The 15,614-nt window shown below is 38.4% G+C and overlaps 1 protein-coding gene across 2 annotated transcripts in view; it reads right to left on the bottom strand.

Annotated features, from left to right (window-relative positions):
• The window catches only part of ptprna (protein tyrosine phosphatase receptor type Na), a 37,034-nt gene that overhangs the window by 7,860 nt on the left and 13,560 nt on the right, over window positions 1-15,614 (bottom strand). Inside the window, exons 10-22 of one of the 2 annotated variants that reach the window (XM_079619168.1) lie at window positions 15,339-15,425; window positions 15,069-15,148; window positions 14,715-14,779; window positions 6,413-6,622; window positions 4,740-4,952; window positions 4,268-4,415; window positions 3,720-3,793; window positions 3,515-3,592; window positions 3,101-3,220; window positions 2,844-3,010; window positions 1,286-1,339; window positions 1,119-1,183; window positions 773-1,036 (exon numbers count right to left, since the gene is read on the bottom strand). In XM_079619168.1, the coding sequence (XP_079475294.1) occupies window positions 864-1,036; window positions 1,119-1,183; window positions 1,286-1,339; window positions 2,844-3,010; window positions 3,101-3,220; window positions 3,515-3,592; window positions 3,720-3,793; window positions 4,268-4,415; window positions 4,740-4,952; window positions 6,413-6,622; window positions 14,715-14,779; window positions 15,069-15,148; window positions 15,339-15,425 (1,534 nt within the window). In that variant the 3' untranslated portion in view covers window positions 773-863. Of the gene's footprint in view, window positions 1-772; window positions 1,037-1,118; window positions 1,184-1,285; window positions 1,340-2,843; window positions 3,011-3,100; window positions 3,221-3,514; window positions 3,593-3,719; window positions 3,794-4,267; window positions 4,416-4,739; window positions 4,953-6,412; window positions 6,623-14,714; window positions 14,780-15,068; window positions 15,149-15,338; window positions 15,426-15,614 lie in introns of those variants that run through there. The other variant, XM_079619169.1, reaches the window with a different exon arrangement.

Below are 15,614 nucleotides of genomic sequence, written 5' to 3'. Positions count from 1 at the left end.
AAAGTCAAGCTTAGAGCGTAAATACACAATAACACAAGAAAGCTTGTTTCTGACTAAAAAAGGTAATTGCGAGTTTATATCCTGCAATTCTGACTTTATTTCTTGCAATTCCAAATTTATAAACTCTTAGATATAAACTCAGAATTGCGAGATATAAACTCAGAATTGCACGCTGTAAACTCGGAATTACAAGAAAAAGTCAAATTTGCAATATGTAAACTCGGAATTACAAGAAAAAGTCAGAATTGCACGATGTAAACTCGGAATTACAAGAAAAAGTCAGAATTGCACGATGTAAATTCGGAATTACAAGAAAAAGTCAGAATTGCACGATGTAAACTCGGAATTACAAGAAAAAGTCAGAATTGCACGATGTAAACTCGGAATTACAAGAAAAAGTCAGAATTGCACGATGTAAACTCGGAATTACAAGAAAAAGTCAGAATTGCACGATGTAAATTCGGAATTACAAGAAAAAGTCAGAATTGCACGATGTAAATTCGGAATTACAAGAAAAAGTCAGAATTGCAATATGTAAACTCGGAATTACAAGAAAAAGTCAGAATTACTAGATGTCAACTCGCAGTTGTGAGAGAAAAAAAGGCAATATTAGTAATAGTTATATATCTTGCAATTCTAACTTTATTTCTTGCAATTCCGAGTTTATAAACTTGCATTTCTGAATTTTCTTATGGAAACTGCGATTTTAGATATCAAATCGGAAATGCGAGTTTGCCAGAGAAAGTCAGAATTGCAAGAAACAAAGCAAGATATAAACTCATTACAAGAAAAAGTCTGAATTGTAATATAAACTTGAAGATGCGAGAAAAAAAAAGCCTGAATTATGAGATAAAAAGTCACAATTACCTTTTCTTTCTTTTTTTATAGCGTCGCTGAAACAAGCTTCCATACAAACATGCACCACCACATGCTGAAATCATCGAAAAGCATTTTATACATACCTTAGTGCGTACCATACTTGGTCTCTGGTCACGAATATGCTCCAGTGTGGCGGCAATGTCAATCTCCTTCACACCTAAAACAGACAATCAACCCGTGAGCATGGCGTACAAGGCGCACTTAAATAAAACGGCTAGATAGAGTAATGAGGCTCTTACCTTTCGCCATGCGGTTAAGTACCATGTCAATAAGAATGTAGGTGCCGGTTCTACCAGTACCATTGCTGTTCGAAACAGGAAACCATTTTAATTTAAATCATTCATGTTCCATGAAAGAAATTCATAGCCCATATTGTAAGCCTGAGACACAAATTGTAGCCGTTTACCTGCAGTGCACAATGATTGGGCATGAGCGTCCTCTGTAGCACTTGTTTACTTTTCTGGAAAAAAATGGGGAAAAATAGATGCATAATGCAAGAATAGAAAGGTTGGGGGTGAAGAAGGGAGAAAGCATGTCATAATGAGCATAACTGTCAATTTGTCAAACCCTACGATTCATTATTCTGGCGACAAAGAGGAATTTAAGGATGCATGATGCCGGGGAAGGAAGGGGGAGAGAGGAGATGGAGCCTCACTCCTGCTGCACTCACACCTACCAATGATCATTTTTGTGACTATGCAACTGGACCCAGACTACTAGCTGCAAATCACAAAAATGACACTGGGAGGTGTGCTACGTCCAGGGACCCACCGATCTCCATCAGAGACCGAGAGAGTGACGGAAGGAGGAGAGAAAGACGGGGGTGACGCAGGGCCCGTGGCAGGATGAAGTCCGAAGTGCAAATGCATTCAAGGGAGAGGAACTGTGGAGGGGAACTGGGGCTTCAAGGTAAAGAAAACATCCACAGGTAATTAGGGAATCCCAAGTGTGAAGCAGATCCTTGTGTTAGGGTGAGGAAAAACAGTAGGGAAAGTATTTGCAATGAGACGACAAGATGTGGATGAAAAACTTGTGTGTGTTTTAGTCTAATGTAAAGAGTTTATTAGATGAACACATTTGAGCTCACACTATCAACAAGAATGTATTTTTTTATATTATATTAATATACTATTGAATATTATATGTAGGCTACTACGTTTATGCATTAACAATAGGGTTTAATTTGACAACATTAGTTTAACATGAAATAAAACTAATAGACACTTCTAAAGCATTTATTAGTCTTAGTTAATGTTAATTAAAACATAATGCATTAATAAAATCAGAAGGTTTATCTGTTAATATACCTAAGATAGCATGAACTAATAATGAACAGTTGATTTTTATTAACTAACATTAATAAATATGAAGACATACTTTAGCAAATGTATTGCTCATAGTTAATGTTTGTTAATGTATAATCTAATGGGATCTTATTATAAAGTGTTACAATGTACATTTATTTGTTATGTTTTTGGCTATTGTTATTATAGTGAACAAATCTTCAGTTAAAATGGTCGCAGGCACAAAGGCCTTTAATTTAACCGAGTGCTCACTAAAAATCACCAAACTCCTAAATCATTTCTTATTTTCAATTCGGATGTGACCTAGTGGAGATGTTGTGTACACTGTAATCAGTTTCCGTCATTTACCAATTTTAAGACCGGTTGCAAACTTGATGTCGTGCGAATTTATCATTTTGTTCTCTATGAGAACGTATTAAGCTCAAGGGAGGCAAAAAGGACGCTGCCTTCCTCCATCCGAACCTTATTACACTGATGTTGCTATTGGACAGTATTACTCGGAAAATTATTTCCACACTATTATCTTTTGTAATATCTTTGAGGAGCTGCTACCTCGCTTGAGAAAACACCTGATGTGTGTGTGTGTGTGATCTGTTTGTAGTCCTATCTCAATATGAGTTGATTTATTCTCAGCAGGAAGGTGTTCGGTTTCGGCAGTACCTGCGGAAGTCCAGCAGGGGGCGTGTGGAGGTGGGAATGCCTTGCGCAGGCCAGCTCAGCAAGTGGAACTGGGTCAGGGTGCGGGTCTCTTGAGTCTGGACGTTCTTCAGGTAGAAACTACGAACCAAGAAGTCTTTACACCAGATGTGTTCAGACACAAGATTCACCTGAGACGTACAGGGGGGGGAAAATGGGTGGTACTGTACATACTAAAAGCATAAGGTTCATAAAGGTTCATGAATCTTAATGTTTCTCACCTCGTAGATGTTGTATAAAGACGATCCCTCATCAGGCCAGTAACGTTCACATTGTTTTTCTCCATCCTCCACTAAAGCGGTCATCATCACTATTACAGTACAGCCATTTTCCCATACCATCTAACATACGCACCAAAACAGTGTCAGCACACAACGAATAATATAGGAGATGCATTTTAATACCATGTTTCTATTATTTATTTTACAGCCATTTAGTCATTTAGATTTGTGATCATCCTTTACCTTGTAATCATATATACTGTGTATATATATATATATATATATATATATATATATATATATATATATATATATATATATATATATATATATATATATAACAATTTTATATTCCAATATTTGTTCAGTCTAAATCTTAAAATGTTATCATTACACTCAACATGTGTAACTTACCTGCCAGAAATCAGCAATAGTGTGTGGTAAAGGTCCTTGAGTTGCGATATAAGCAGGTAAACGTGGATCATGATCAATCTATGGGTAAAGACAGAAAAATTAAGAGTCTTTCCTGTGACATGATCATATTTTATAGAGATAATGTGTTTTTCTACCAGTATTTACTTATCCAGTATATACAGTATATTTATACGTTGCTTCTTACTATAGTGCTGGCATTTATGTAGTCCTCTTTGGAGGGGTTGACCTCTGCCTTTAGTTTCACTCTCGAATGGTCATCTAAAACAGAGTTTTTTAATTAAACATACTAAATATTGAAAAAAATAAAACTCATTTTGGTAAACCTTTATTTGTATTCCAGTTATATGATATGACGCCTTTCCTAATACTGTAAAATATTGATCACCGTCTCTTATGCTCACCAATACTGCATTTATTTGATTAAAGATACAGTAAAAACAGTAATCCTGTTAAATATTATTACGGTTTAAAATGACTGTTTTCCATTTGAATATATTTTCAAATGTGATTTATTCCTGTGATGGCAAAGCTGAGTTTTCAGCATCATTACTCCACTCTTCAGTGTCACATGATCCTTCTTAAATCATTTTAAATGTCTTTACTGTCACTTTTTCATCCAATTTGACGTGCCAACCATTGCTGAATAAAACGACTAATCTTACTGACGTTTGAACGGTAGTGTGCAGCATATGAATGAGATCACTGAAATAAGTGTTGGCGCATTGCTCTTACAGGGCACAAAGTCAGGATAGCGGTTCTTCTCCATGTTGCTCTCACACTGGGCGATAGAGACGGAGCTCGGCTCAGCCTGGTACGAACACAGAGCCTCCCACTCTTTCTGCAAACGGTCCTTATTCTTCAGATGGTCCTCCATATATGCCTGAACACCACAAATGAACTTCAAGCATTTCACTGTCTGCTTATAAAAGACTAGTTTGTTTAATAATAATAAAAAAAAGAGTCAGGACACAGCTTAAACCTCAGAGCTGACCATATGGCTAAAATAAGACGTGAAGACATAAAACCCTGTAATAGTTCTCCTTCTTACTTTTAATTTACTGCAATTTTGTGCATGTTTAAACACAGACTCAGCTTGTGCAAGCAGGTACTGCGACCTATTTACGTATATGTGCAATAATTCCTGTTCATTCGAGTATGATTCTTAGCAGAGTAAAGTCTGAAATATAATGTTGTGGCTCTGTACCAGTATCATGTGTCCTGTGGAGATGTCCATGTTGGACTGTGCAGGCTCTTCGCTCCAGGACGGTGTGCTGCTGTGAGAGCTGGGACTGTGCTGCGGCCCATCGCTGAACTGAGACGACACGCTGCTGACTCGAGATGTGTCGGTCCCCCGCCGCCCGCCTGCCTCCGGACGGGTGAACGATGACTTGGCTGCCATGTGCTGGCGACACAGCTCCTGAGAGATGCAGGGAAACCTTATCACTACTGACTGAGCATTGATATTTCAAATGACATTTTTTCAGATCAATAATCATCACTGTACAATTACCACTATCTCTAATAGCCAAGGCCAGCGTCGAATGAATTTAAATGCAATTACAGTGCTGATTATATGCCAGTTACACCTGATTAGCGTTTGCTTTAGTCATCCTAAAAATGCCACTTAATAGTCCCAAGGACATCTTTTAAACTTCTTGATATAAGGGGAAAAGATATTAGACACTGGTAGAGATTTTGCACTATCGTCTCTATCGGGGTTACGCTCACGTGACGCTGCTGTGCTGAAAGCTTATCATTTGCATGCGTTTTTAAGCATTGCGTTTTAAAAGCAAGTGTTTTTACACCGTTGAAGCAACAGAGAACTCATTTCGCTATAGAGTTATTTTTGCCGCCTAATTGGGGTTAAGCGGTTAAATACACTTATGTTTCTTTGCAGGTAAACAGTCGTTTATGTCTTAAGCGAACTTCAACAGTTGAGAAAGAAAACGTATTCTGGATCCGTGCAGTCAGTCTTAAAGTGACAGCAGCCTAATATCCCTGCTGTCGTCTGTGTCATTCATGTCGATCAAACAACAAAAGAAAATCTCTCGCTGCTCTTCACTCAAGCACTTCTGTAACTTTAATAAGAATAAGAATAAGTGTATATATAATTTACACAGTGAAGACTATGCAGGTTTTTTTTTTTTATTCATTTCATTACATTGCTTGAATTTTTTCAGGTAGGTCTATTTCAGTTGTCTTTGTTCTATTGTAGTATGCTTGCAATTAATTTCTTTGTTCTTATTTTATCAATGTTAACTTGTCTTCAGTAAGCTTTTCTTTTTTTGTACTTAGACTAGTATTAGTTTTTAGTGATATTGAAAATAGTGACAAGAATTATGAAAAAAAAAATTGATATCATAAAAACCTTATTTAAAAACAAAAATAAATACATTGTGATATTTATAATTATCATGAAATAAAAGTACTTATGTCGTAATATAAGATTTTGGTCATATCACTCACCCCTACTTCTATACAATTGTATATATAAAGAATCTTTAAAAAATGTATCATGGTTTCCACAAAAAACATTAAGCAGCAAAACTGTTTTCAACATTGATAATAATAAGAAATGTTTTTGAGTATCAAATTAGCATATTAGAATGATTTCTGAAGGATCATGTGACACTGAAGACTGGAGGAATGATGCTGAAAATTCAGCTTTACATCACAAAATTAAATTTTAAAATATATTCAAATAGAAGACAATACTGTTTTGAAATGAATGAAATTAAATGCCTTTTTATTGTCACTATAAACATGTACAATGAGATTTAAAGATTTTATGGCAATATATATAAAAAATGTAAACATCCTTCTCAGAAGCATTTGCATTTGTGTTGAAGCTTGTGTGTGTTTAACAGTGTGGGCTACCTGGTAATCAAAGTGGGTTTCCACACCAGCTTCTGGTCCCAGACCCAATTTGCCAGAGGCTAACTGACGGGCGTGGTGACGGAGACAGGCGACCGCCAGGGCGACGATCAGCACCGTGCCCACACACGCCATGGCCACCATTGTGAGGATGACACCGCGCGACCCCTCCCCTACCCGTGTGGCCTGGGGCAAGCCACGCCCCTCGCTCCTCTATGATGAGGGAGAGAAAAATAAACAAACGTGAGTGAACATAATGCAAAGAGGGCGATGGCACAGAAAAACGACATGAAAATAAAAGCATTTCAGACATCCCAAGGAGCAAGTGAGGAAGGTGCGGCGTTCGTGTGCCTTCTCTGGCACAAAACTGTGTCTCTCGTCCCCTCTTTTGTCTCTCTCTCTGTTTGTGTAAACAAGTCGGATGTCATCATGGACTACTAATTACCCTGGCAACCCAGGCACACGCGCGCAGCCACGTGCCACCCTGAAATAATTAGACAAAGTCACTGACCCGCCCGCCCCACTGAATAATTACCAGCAAGTAAACAATTAAGGAAATCCCCCACACAATGGAGGGGTCAATCACTCTGAGGAGATCTCTTTCATACTCTCCTTTATTTTTATTCAATCTCTCTCTCTCTCTGTCTCTCTCTTTCTTACCCGTTTTCACAATCTGTACTTATAGCACATCAAGAGCACAAGAAAACGAAGGGACGCAATGATTGCTGATGTCACGCAGCCCCTCTGCCCCCGTGTCTCCAACCCCTGCCTGTTGGTGTTGCCATGGTGTCTGGGAGCCTCAGCAGGGGAGAACAGGCCGTAGCGCTGCCATGGCAACAGCAGAATGCTCAATGTAATTCATGGCCATCACGGTGAGCGGAGGAAATGAGAGACGAGAGGAAATATGCTATTGTCAAAACGCCTACGCTATTCAGTGAAATTACATGTGGTGTTATCTAAAGAAGCCACCTTAGTATGTAACACTGACAGAAATATAGATATAATCTGTGTCCGTTTTAATTATAACCTTTGGGTGTTTTATTATTTCGGTATATTTGGTATGTCTAAAATGAACAATTACGTTAAAATTTACATTTACATTTACATTTATTCATTTAGCTGACGCTTTTATCCAAAGCGACTTACAATTGCTATATATGTCAGAGGTCGCACGCCTCTGGAGCAACTAGGGGTTAAGTGTCTTGCTCAGGGACACATTGGTGTCTCACAGTGGATTCGAACCCGGGTCTCTCACACCAAAGGCATGTGTCTTATCCATTGCGCAGTATCCAGTAAACATAGTCGGTTATGTCTAAAGTTTCAGTATTTTAGATCCGTGCAATCGCTCTTAAAGTGACAGCAGCCTAATTTTCCTGCTAATGTGTTTTTAATGTTAATCAAACAACAAAGGACGAATAAATAAAATCACTCACTGCTCTTGACTGAATAACTTTAGTTACTTTAATAAGGATTCATTAATAAGGATGTTTAATTTATAGTGAAGAATATGCAGTGTTATTTTAGATTTGCTTGCTTTATTATATTTCTGTACCTGAAAACTACTGTCAGACCTACCAGGAAAAACATGAAAAGCACAGTTTATTTAATTTGTATCGTTGTTATATTGTATTTATTTGTGCTTTTGCTTGTAATATGATTATTTGTTCTTATTTTATTACTGACTGTTTACTTGATAATGTTTTAAATTTATATTAGTTAGGCTAGTATTTCCGGCTGTGGTTTCAGAATTGGAAAAGAGGATTGTGAATATTTACTGGTATCTGCAATGTTGTTGTCATTACTGCCTGTTTCTGCAAAAACAGTGTCATGGCCGGAAAAAAATATTTATGGCCAGTACACCTTTTATTAAGTCACCGGCCATTGGTGTAGCAAAAAGATACTTTTAGGCCCCGTGTGCAAGTATCGGGAAACCTACAGTACATACGTTAATGGTAAATAATATTTTACCAAAATTACTCAAATAAAAGAGAATATTATCTGTACTAAAATAAACTAAAGCTTCTATAACTTTTAATTACTAAAAATACATGATTGCACTTTATTTCAATGTATCCTTGTTGTAGATACATTTAAGTACTGAGTAATATTAATTAACTACATGTACTTACAAGTTACGGTTAGGGTTTGGTTTAGGGATAGTTGCATGTACTTGTGCATTATTTACTGTTATGCATGGTAAGTACACTAAATTAAAGGGTAACATTTTATTTGAAGATGACAGTTACACGTTGTACTTACTATAGTAATAACAGTAAATTATACATAATTGCAAGTAACTACTAACCCTAAACCAAACCCTAACCATAACTCTTATAGTAAGTACATGCAGTTAATTAATAAAACTCAGTACTTAAGTACAATGTAACTACGTCATCTTTAAATAAAGTGTAACCAAATAAAGTGTTACCAAATTCATAATCACACAATTGCACTTGCTTAAGTAAATGTATGCTTAAATTATGTCATCAATAATTACATTTATACTAAACAAAACTAAACCAGAGCTTCTGTAAGACGACTAAAAACACATAATCACACAACTGCACTTGCTCAAGTAAATGTATGATTGATTCATTTAATTGATAGCTAAATGTATAACGTAAAAAGTCCAAAAATTAATATTACTTTTATCCAGTATATAAATTATTATTTGGCATGGAAAGAATAGGGGATTATGGCAAAAAGAACAGTTACTTAATTCCTCCGTTCATTTAAACAATATGCCTCTCACATCAACCAAAGATGATCAAAGAATTTAGTGTACAATCCACAATATTGAATAATAGTTGGCTGAAGACAACTGAACACAATCTTTTGAGGCAGTTTGTATGCAATACAGAGCTTGACATATATTACTTTTTACTCTTCCACAAAAAAAAAAAGGCTACTAAATCTCTTGTCGAACAACATGTAGAACAAAACAGGAAAAAATGCAACAGGAACTTTCGACAATCTATTCTTACGCGGGCTATAATTTCCGCACAGACACCCACTGGCTGTTCTGAGAAAGTGGACCAGACCTTCGGGCCTTCAGAACGGGCACTGCAGCCGTTAGAGCTGAGCTAGCAAAAGAAAAAGATTGAGTGAATAAGCACTTAAGTCTGACCACAAAGAGGTTAGGACGCCTTCCCTTCTTTTCTGTCCTTTCTCGAAATTCATCAACTATCCCCCCCGCTCCCTGTCCTCCTCACACCCACTCTCCCTCTCTTTCTCCTTCTCTGTTCCTCACACGTTTCATTCTATCCCTCTTGTTCCCACTCAAAATTCGGCCTTTTCTCCTGAAAAGCTGTAAGAATGTTCCGGAGAAGAGATTGAAGGAGGGAGGGGGGTGGTGGCGTTGAAGCAAGGGTGCGCGACTGGACGGAAGGACAATGGAGGAGGAGATAAGGGGTGTGGGGCGCCTCACCTGCTACTCCAGAGAGGCCCCCGAAAGGAAGACTGACAGGCTTTTAGAATGGAGCACGGGAGCAGGCAGGAAAAATGAGCTGGTTTAGGACAAGAGGACAAAGGCCCCCCAAGGTCTGAGCGGAGCGGGCAGAGAAATGAGGAGGCAGAGAGAAAGCGGGAGAGAAGGCAACTGATCTCAAGGAGAGAAAGCATGGTAACAGGGAACGAGAGAGTAAAACTCTTGCGGCGGAGGGGTGAAATGGGTCCGGAGAGGGCGATACGTGAGGAATAACCGTACAAGTGAGGTCATATTTACGTAAAGAAAAGTTCAACACGTACTCCAGTCCACACACACACACACACACACACACCCACACACACACACACATGAACAAGTCGCCACGAATACAAATGTGCATTTGAATCACAATAAGCTGCTAGCCGAGAAGCATAATTCAAACATCTGTTCCTCAAGAAGCGGGAAAATAGGATTCAGGGTCCCAGGACCCCCTCCTCGGTCCCGCCATGACCCCTCTGACATCTACCGCGCCCTTTGACCTCAGCCACAGAAAAAAGAAGATACACACACACACAAACACACACGTATGGCTGTGTGTGTGTTTGTGCTTGTTTGTTTTTGGAAGATCTCGGGGGCAAAGATCACCGAAAGCTTCGCACTCTGAATCACAATAGGCAATTCGGGCACGGCCGAGATGTCCGAGTGAGAAATGAAGCGCCGAGACTCTCGGTGATCTAAGATTTCATCAGTCTGCCTGTCCCATTATGTATCTTCTGCTCCATTCACTCCTTGTCAATTGATTTCACAATTCAGCAGGACTCCTCTTATCTGATAGACGCGCTCAGACTATGACTCGTCAGAATTCTCATCACAGCCGTCGTCTCTCTCAGCATTAATATTGCACAGCAGAAGGTGTGCAGTTTTCATTAAGTTTCCTCTAAAAAACCTTCAGAGAGTTTATAATGAAAGATTTTTCTGTCCCTTGCAGCTTTTTTATCAACAACATTTGTAATAGCACGGAGTGTAACAACCGTTCATTTGATTTAGCACTATCTAGGTCGAAACTAGAAAATAATGAAAAGAAAGTTTTGATTTTGGGGATATTTTTTACTATAAAACCATATGGGTAAACAATGACATTTATTTCAGACAGTTTTATTACTGACATTTATTACTGAGACAGTTAACATGAAAAAAATGTCCAGTTAATTCCGGTCACTGAGTGGGTCATTTTAGCAGTACGTAATAAAAACATTTGATGCGATAAAACTTATTTTTAGACCTTACAATAATGCCTTTTTATAATTAGTACATGAAACCTTGAGAAATAGTATGAACTTAGATGCACCTGCAATGACTACAAACGGATTACATCATCTCACTCATCCAGCCTGCTCTGCCCTGTTACCACAGCAACCAGTCCACCTGACATCACTATTCAAGACAATTCTTAAAAACAGGGTGTAACAAAAATGTTCCATCACACACATTCGTGTGTGCGCCACGCTGCATAATACTGAAGGTGTGAACTGTAACCAAACACATGTGGTTAATTGTTATTTTAGTATAAATTTTTAGAGATCTGAAATCTTATCATCATTTTTCAAATATTACCAAATAGTAAAAGACAAATTTAAAGATAAACTATTTTGAGTTCTGTTATTATGGTAAGATATGATGACACAATATAAAAGAAGGTTTTTGTTTAAATATTTGTATTCAAAAAAGTGTATATAGTAGTGGTGTCAAATCGATTAATCGCGATTAATCGCATATAACATACACGTGTGTGTGTGTGTGTGTGTGTGTGTGTGTGTGTGTGTGTGTGTGTGTGTGTCTATATTATATTTTTACAAACTTGTATGTTAGATGCGATTAATCACGATTAATCGGTTTGAAAGCACTAATATATATGTTATATATGTATACAATTAAACATTTATCATTTTGAGCCTTGTAAAACTGGAGGGAGAGAGAGAAAAAAATATTTGAATATGTTTTTACAAGTTTAGTCTGGTGCTGTTTAGTAACAGTATGAGTGAAAGTGAAACTTTGAGTGCTCATGGTGCATTTTTTTATGCACATTTAAAGAACTGATAAAGCCTACAACATATAGTGCAAAACACTGACTTCCACTTAAAATACAGCCTTATTCACAACTGTGTCGCAGTTTGTGACTAATTCAAGGTGTGTATGGGTGTGCAAACAGAAAAATGTTAAGTTCAACAATATTTATCGAGCTGTGATCTTTTCAAAACAAAACAAATGATTAAATGTATTGCAATTGGAAATTTTCACTTTTCTTTAAACAATTTCCACATGTGGCAAAGAGAAAAAAATATTTTCTGAAAAAGTGCTTATGAAATATTCTTATTTTATTTGTTTTATTATAATTTTTTTGTACAAATGTTGACTAAATTAAACCAGGGCGCACGATTAATGGCATCAGTACGTTGATCGACTAATAAAGCGTTATAGCCTATGTCTTTATGCATACATTTTTCACATTATTCATAATGAAAATATATAATAGAGTCAAAAACATCAGCTAAACATCAGCGTATATAATTAAGCATCTCAGCATTTAAAAATGAAATAAAGGCCAACAGCCTCAATAGATCTGGTATAAAACAGAACTCACCGGCACACATCTCGTATACCTCTTTACATCACACGCGCCACAACACCACGAGCAGGGCCGTCTTCAATCTCACATTTTCAAGCCTCCTCAAAGTCCACGCATCCCCGGTCGAACAACTTAAGCAAAGCATCAAGCAAGCGTTTCAAAGTAGCCGGTGGTTGACGTGAGAAACCAAAACGGAGGGAAAGAGTGGCATACATGTAGTGCCGGAGCGAAAAGGTAAATGAGTGAAAATAAATGGGAAGGACAAGAAAAGGGAGGGGAAAGAGAGAATGTGCCTCCCCGAGAGCTGTGTCCGACTCATATGAAGGCCTCGCTGCCTCTCAGCCCCATTCAACCAATGCCGCCACTTGTCACATCAAACGTCGTTGCCGTAGCGACAGCTCCACATGTTGCTGATGGTGAAATGGTGGGGTGGGGGAGGTACTGATGCCCTGGATAGGTCGTCCGTGAGAGAGAGCGAGAGCGAGAGAGAGAGAGAGAGAGAGAGAGAGAGAGAGAGAGAGAGAGAGAGAGAGAGAGAGAGAGAGAGGAGGGGGGGAAATGGGCTGAAAGCAACAGGAGCAGGAGGGGGGTACAACGAATGGGGTGTAAGGAAAGTGCCATGGGCCCAAAAAGGGTTTCGTAAGTAATATGGTTTGGCAAGGACACAAACACTGAGCCTTCACATCTGGAATAAGCTGGGGACAATACGGGCCAATGATTTATATAATAACACACTTCAATGGGGTTCTATATAGAAAACATTCAATATAATGAGAAATGTCTTAAATGATTGCATAATGCTTTCATGTTTAACAGGTTATTTCAATTTTATGTAGAAATAAAGTATGTTTATGAGCTGTTTAATTCATAAAATGTAATTCAAATTAAAAATAAATTACAACAAAGTTAATCAATTGAAATTGAATCCATAAAATGGTCCCATAAAGGGAACCACTAGAATGTTCTATTATGAAGTGCCTGACAGAACCATATATATATATATACTGTATATATATATACTAAAATATGTCAAATAATGTATTAGTATATTATATATGTATCGTCTAAGAATGGACTACCGTAATGCATATGGTTTAGTTTGGATATTTTAGTTGTTTTAAACTTATAAAGGATTTTCAGGATGTGACGTTCAATAAATGTAAATGTTCTAGGGTACAAACAGGATTTGTCATCAATAAAATTTCAAGGCAATCTCAGTGGGAGTCCCACAATTTGGGCATTGCTATGTATGTCACCATGGGACGCAAAAACTTTAATTCATTAAAGAAGAGAATAGAAATGAAGAAAGAGACTAAAGAAAGAAAGAAGCACAGAGAGACTAAACAGCCTAAGCAGAAAAGCATATATCCCCATAAAAGGCGGACAAAAAACAGTCAGGTGCAAGCAGGTCTCATTACTGAGGCAGAGGGAGAGAAAATTATAAGATAAAGGACAGGGAGAGTGCACACACACACACACACACACACACACACACACACACACACCGTGCACTTCAGAGCAAAGAAAGTGTCACAGCCCACAATAGAACAAGAAAGAATAATTAAAAATATGAGCAGCCGGATGCAACAAAAGACATTATTCTGCATTCAAGGGCCTGCAACAGCTGTACAAAGTGAAAGGGGAGAGAACGAGGGAGAGCAGAACGCCTCAATATGCACCGAGCACAAAAGCCACCCAAGAAAGTGGGGGAGCGAGGGAGAAAGGGACGGGGAGGGGTCAAAGGCAGAGGTAACAAAAAGAGAATGGCAGAGGGGAGAATGGCATGGGACAAGAAGAGAAAGAATGAGTGAGGGAGAGAAATGAGGCACAGCGGGGAAAAAACGCACGAGGATTTGAGACGGGGGAACGGTACAGTGGGGACGGTTCGAGATGAACGGTGACGATTTCAAAAACATTTCATTTCAAATGCCCTCCTTGTTCGGTTCAGTGTTAAACGCCAAAGTGATTCATGAGGACCGAGAATTTTACCTCGGTACGTGATCTGTACATAATAGACGGACAAAACTGTAGAATCCATGAATTTCAATGAGAATGTTGCCTGTTTGCTTGATGAGGACGGCTATGTAGAGAATAATAACCTGTGTGGCCAATTCTCTTGCTGACTGACAAGAGAGAATGCCTTATTGTACCAACCGGTTCCCATAATCGCTAATCAATAGACCTGCTGATCACACTGAATGTGTGGGTTTTTTTTTTTTTTTTTTTTTTTTGTGGTTGGAGGACATTCTTACCTCTCCCACTCCAGTCTGGATAATTTTCAAACCTGTCTCGCCCTCGAGGAACTTCTTCTCAGCTACTGCAATATAAAGACAAAACATGTTTGTGAATGTGTGAATTAATCAATAAGTGCCTTCTCATTCTTTTCCCCTTTCATCAAATCCTCTCTCTCTCTCTCTCTCTCTCTCTCTCTCTCTCTCTCTCTCTCTCTCTCTCTCTCTCTCTCTCTCTCTCTCTCTCTCTCTCTCTCTCTCTCTCTCTCTCTCTCTCTCTCTCTCTCTCTCTCTCTCTCTCTCTCTCTTTCCCTCCTTTTCCTCAGCCAGCTGGATGTAAATTTAACGGTCCAAACGAGAAGGCTTGTCACTCACCGGCTTTATTGGCCACATCCTCTGCGCTGAGATTTAGAGAGTTCTGTCGGATCCTGAACGTCAGGGCAGAACCAACCACGCTGCACACATGGACAGAGACAAACGGCCAAATGTTTTCTTTTATTCTCACCCTTTATTCACCAATGTGTTAGTCTCTCCATCCAGCAATGCAAACACACACACACACACGCACACACACACACACACACACACACACACACACACACACACACACACACACACACACACACACACACACACACACTTTACCTGATGTTGATGAAACTGCTCGTGGAGAGATGGATTCTCTCTGCCAGGGTCTCTAAGAGTTTCACCCCATCATACAGACTTAAATGACTGGAGGGAAAACACAGGAAGACATATAATACACTTGTTTTATTATGAGCATTCAAATTGACAAATAAATGAAACACATTTCAAGGAACATTCAAGCCATATTGACAGAAATACATCAGAAAATCACCAGACACACACTGGACTCTGAAAGAGGAAAAACTGATACATTTCTATATTTCTATTTCTAAT

The sequence above is a fragment of the Phoxinus phoxinus genome, assembly GCF_949152265.1.
Source record: "Phoxinus phoxinus genome assembly, chromosome: 7".
NCBI classification, from domain to species: Eukaryota; Metazoa; Chordata; class Actinopteri; order Cypriniformes; family Leuciscidae; genus Phoxinus; species Phoxinus phoxinus.
Note: the sequence above shows the minus strand (reverse complement) of the source record. Positions and strands in the feature narration are given on the sequence as shown.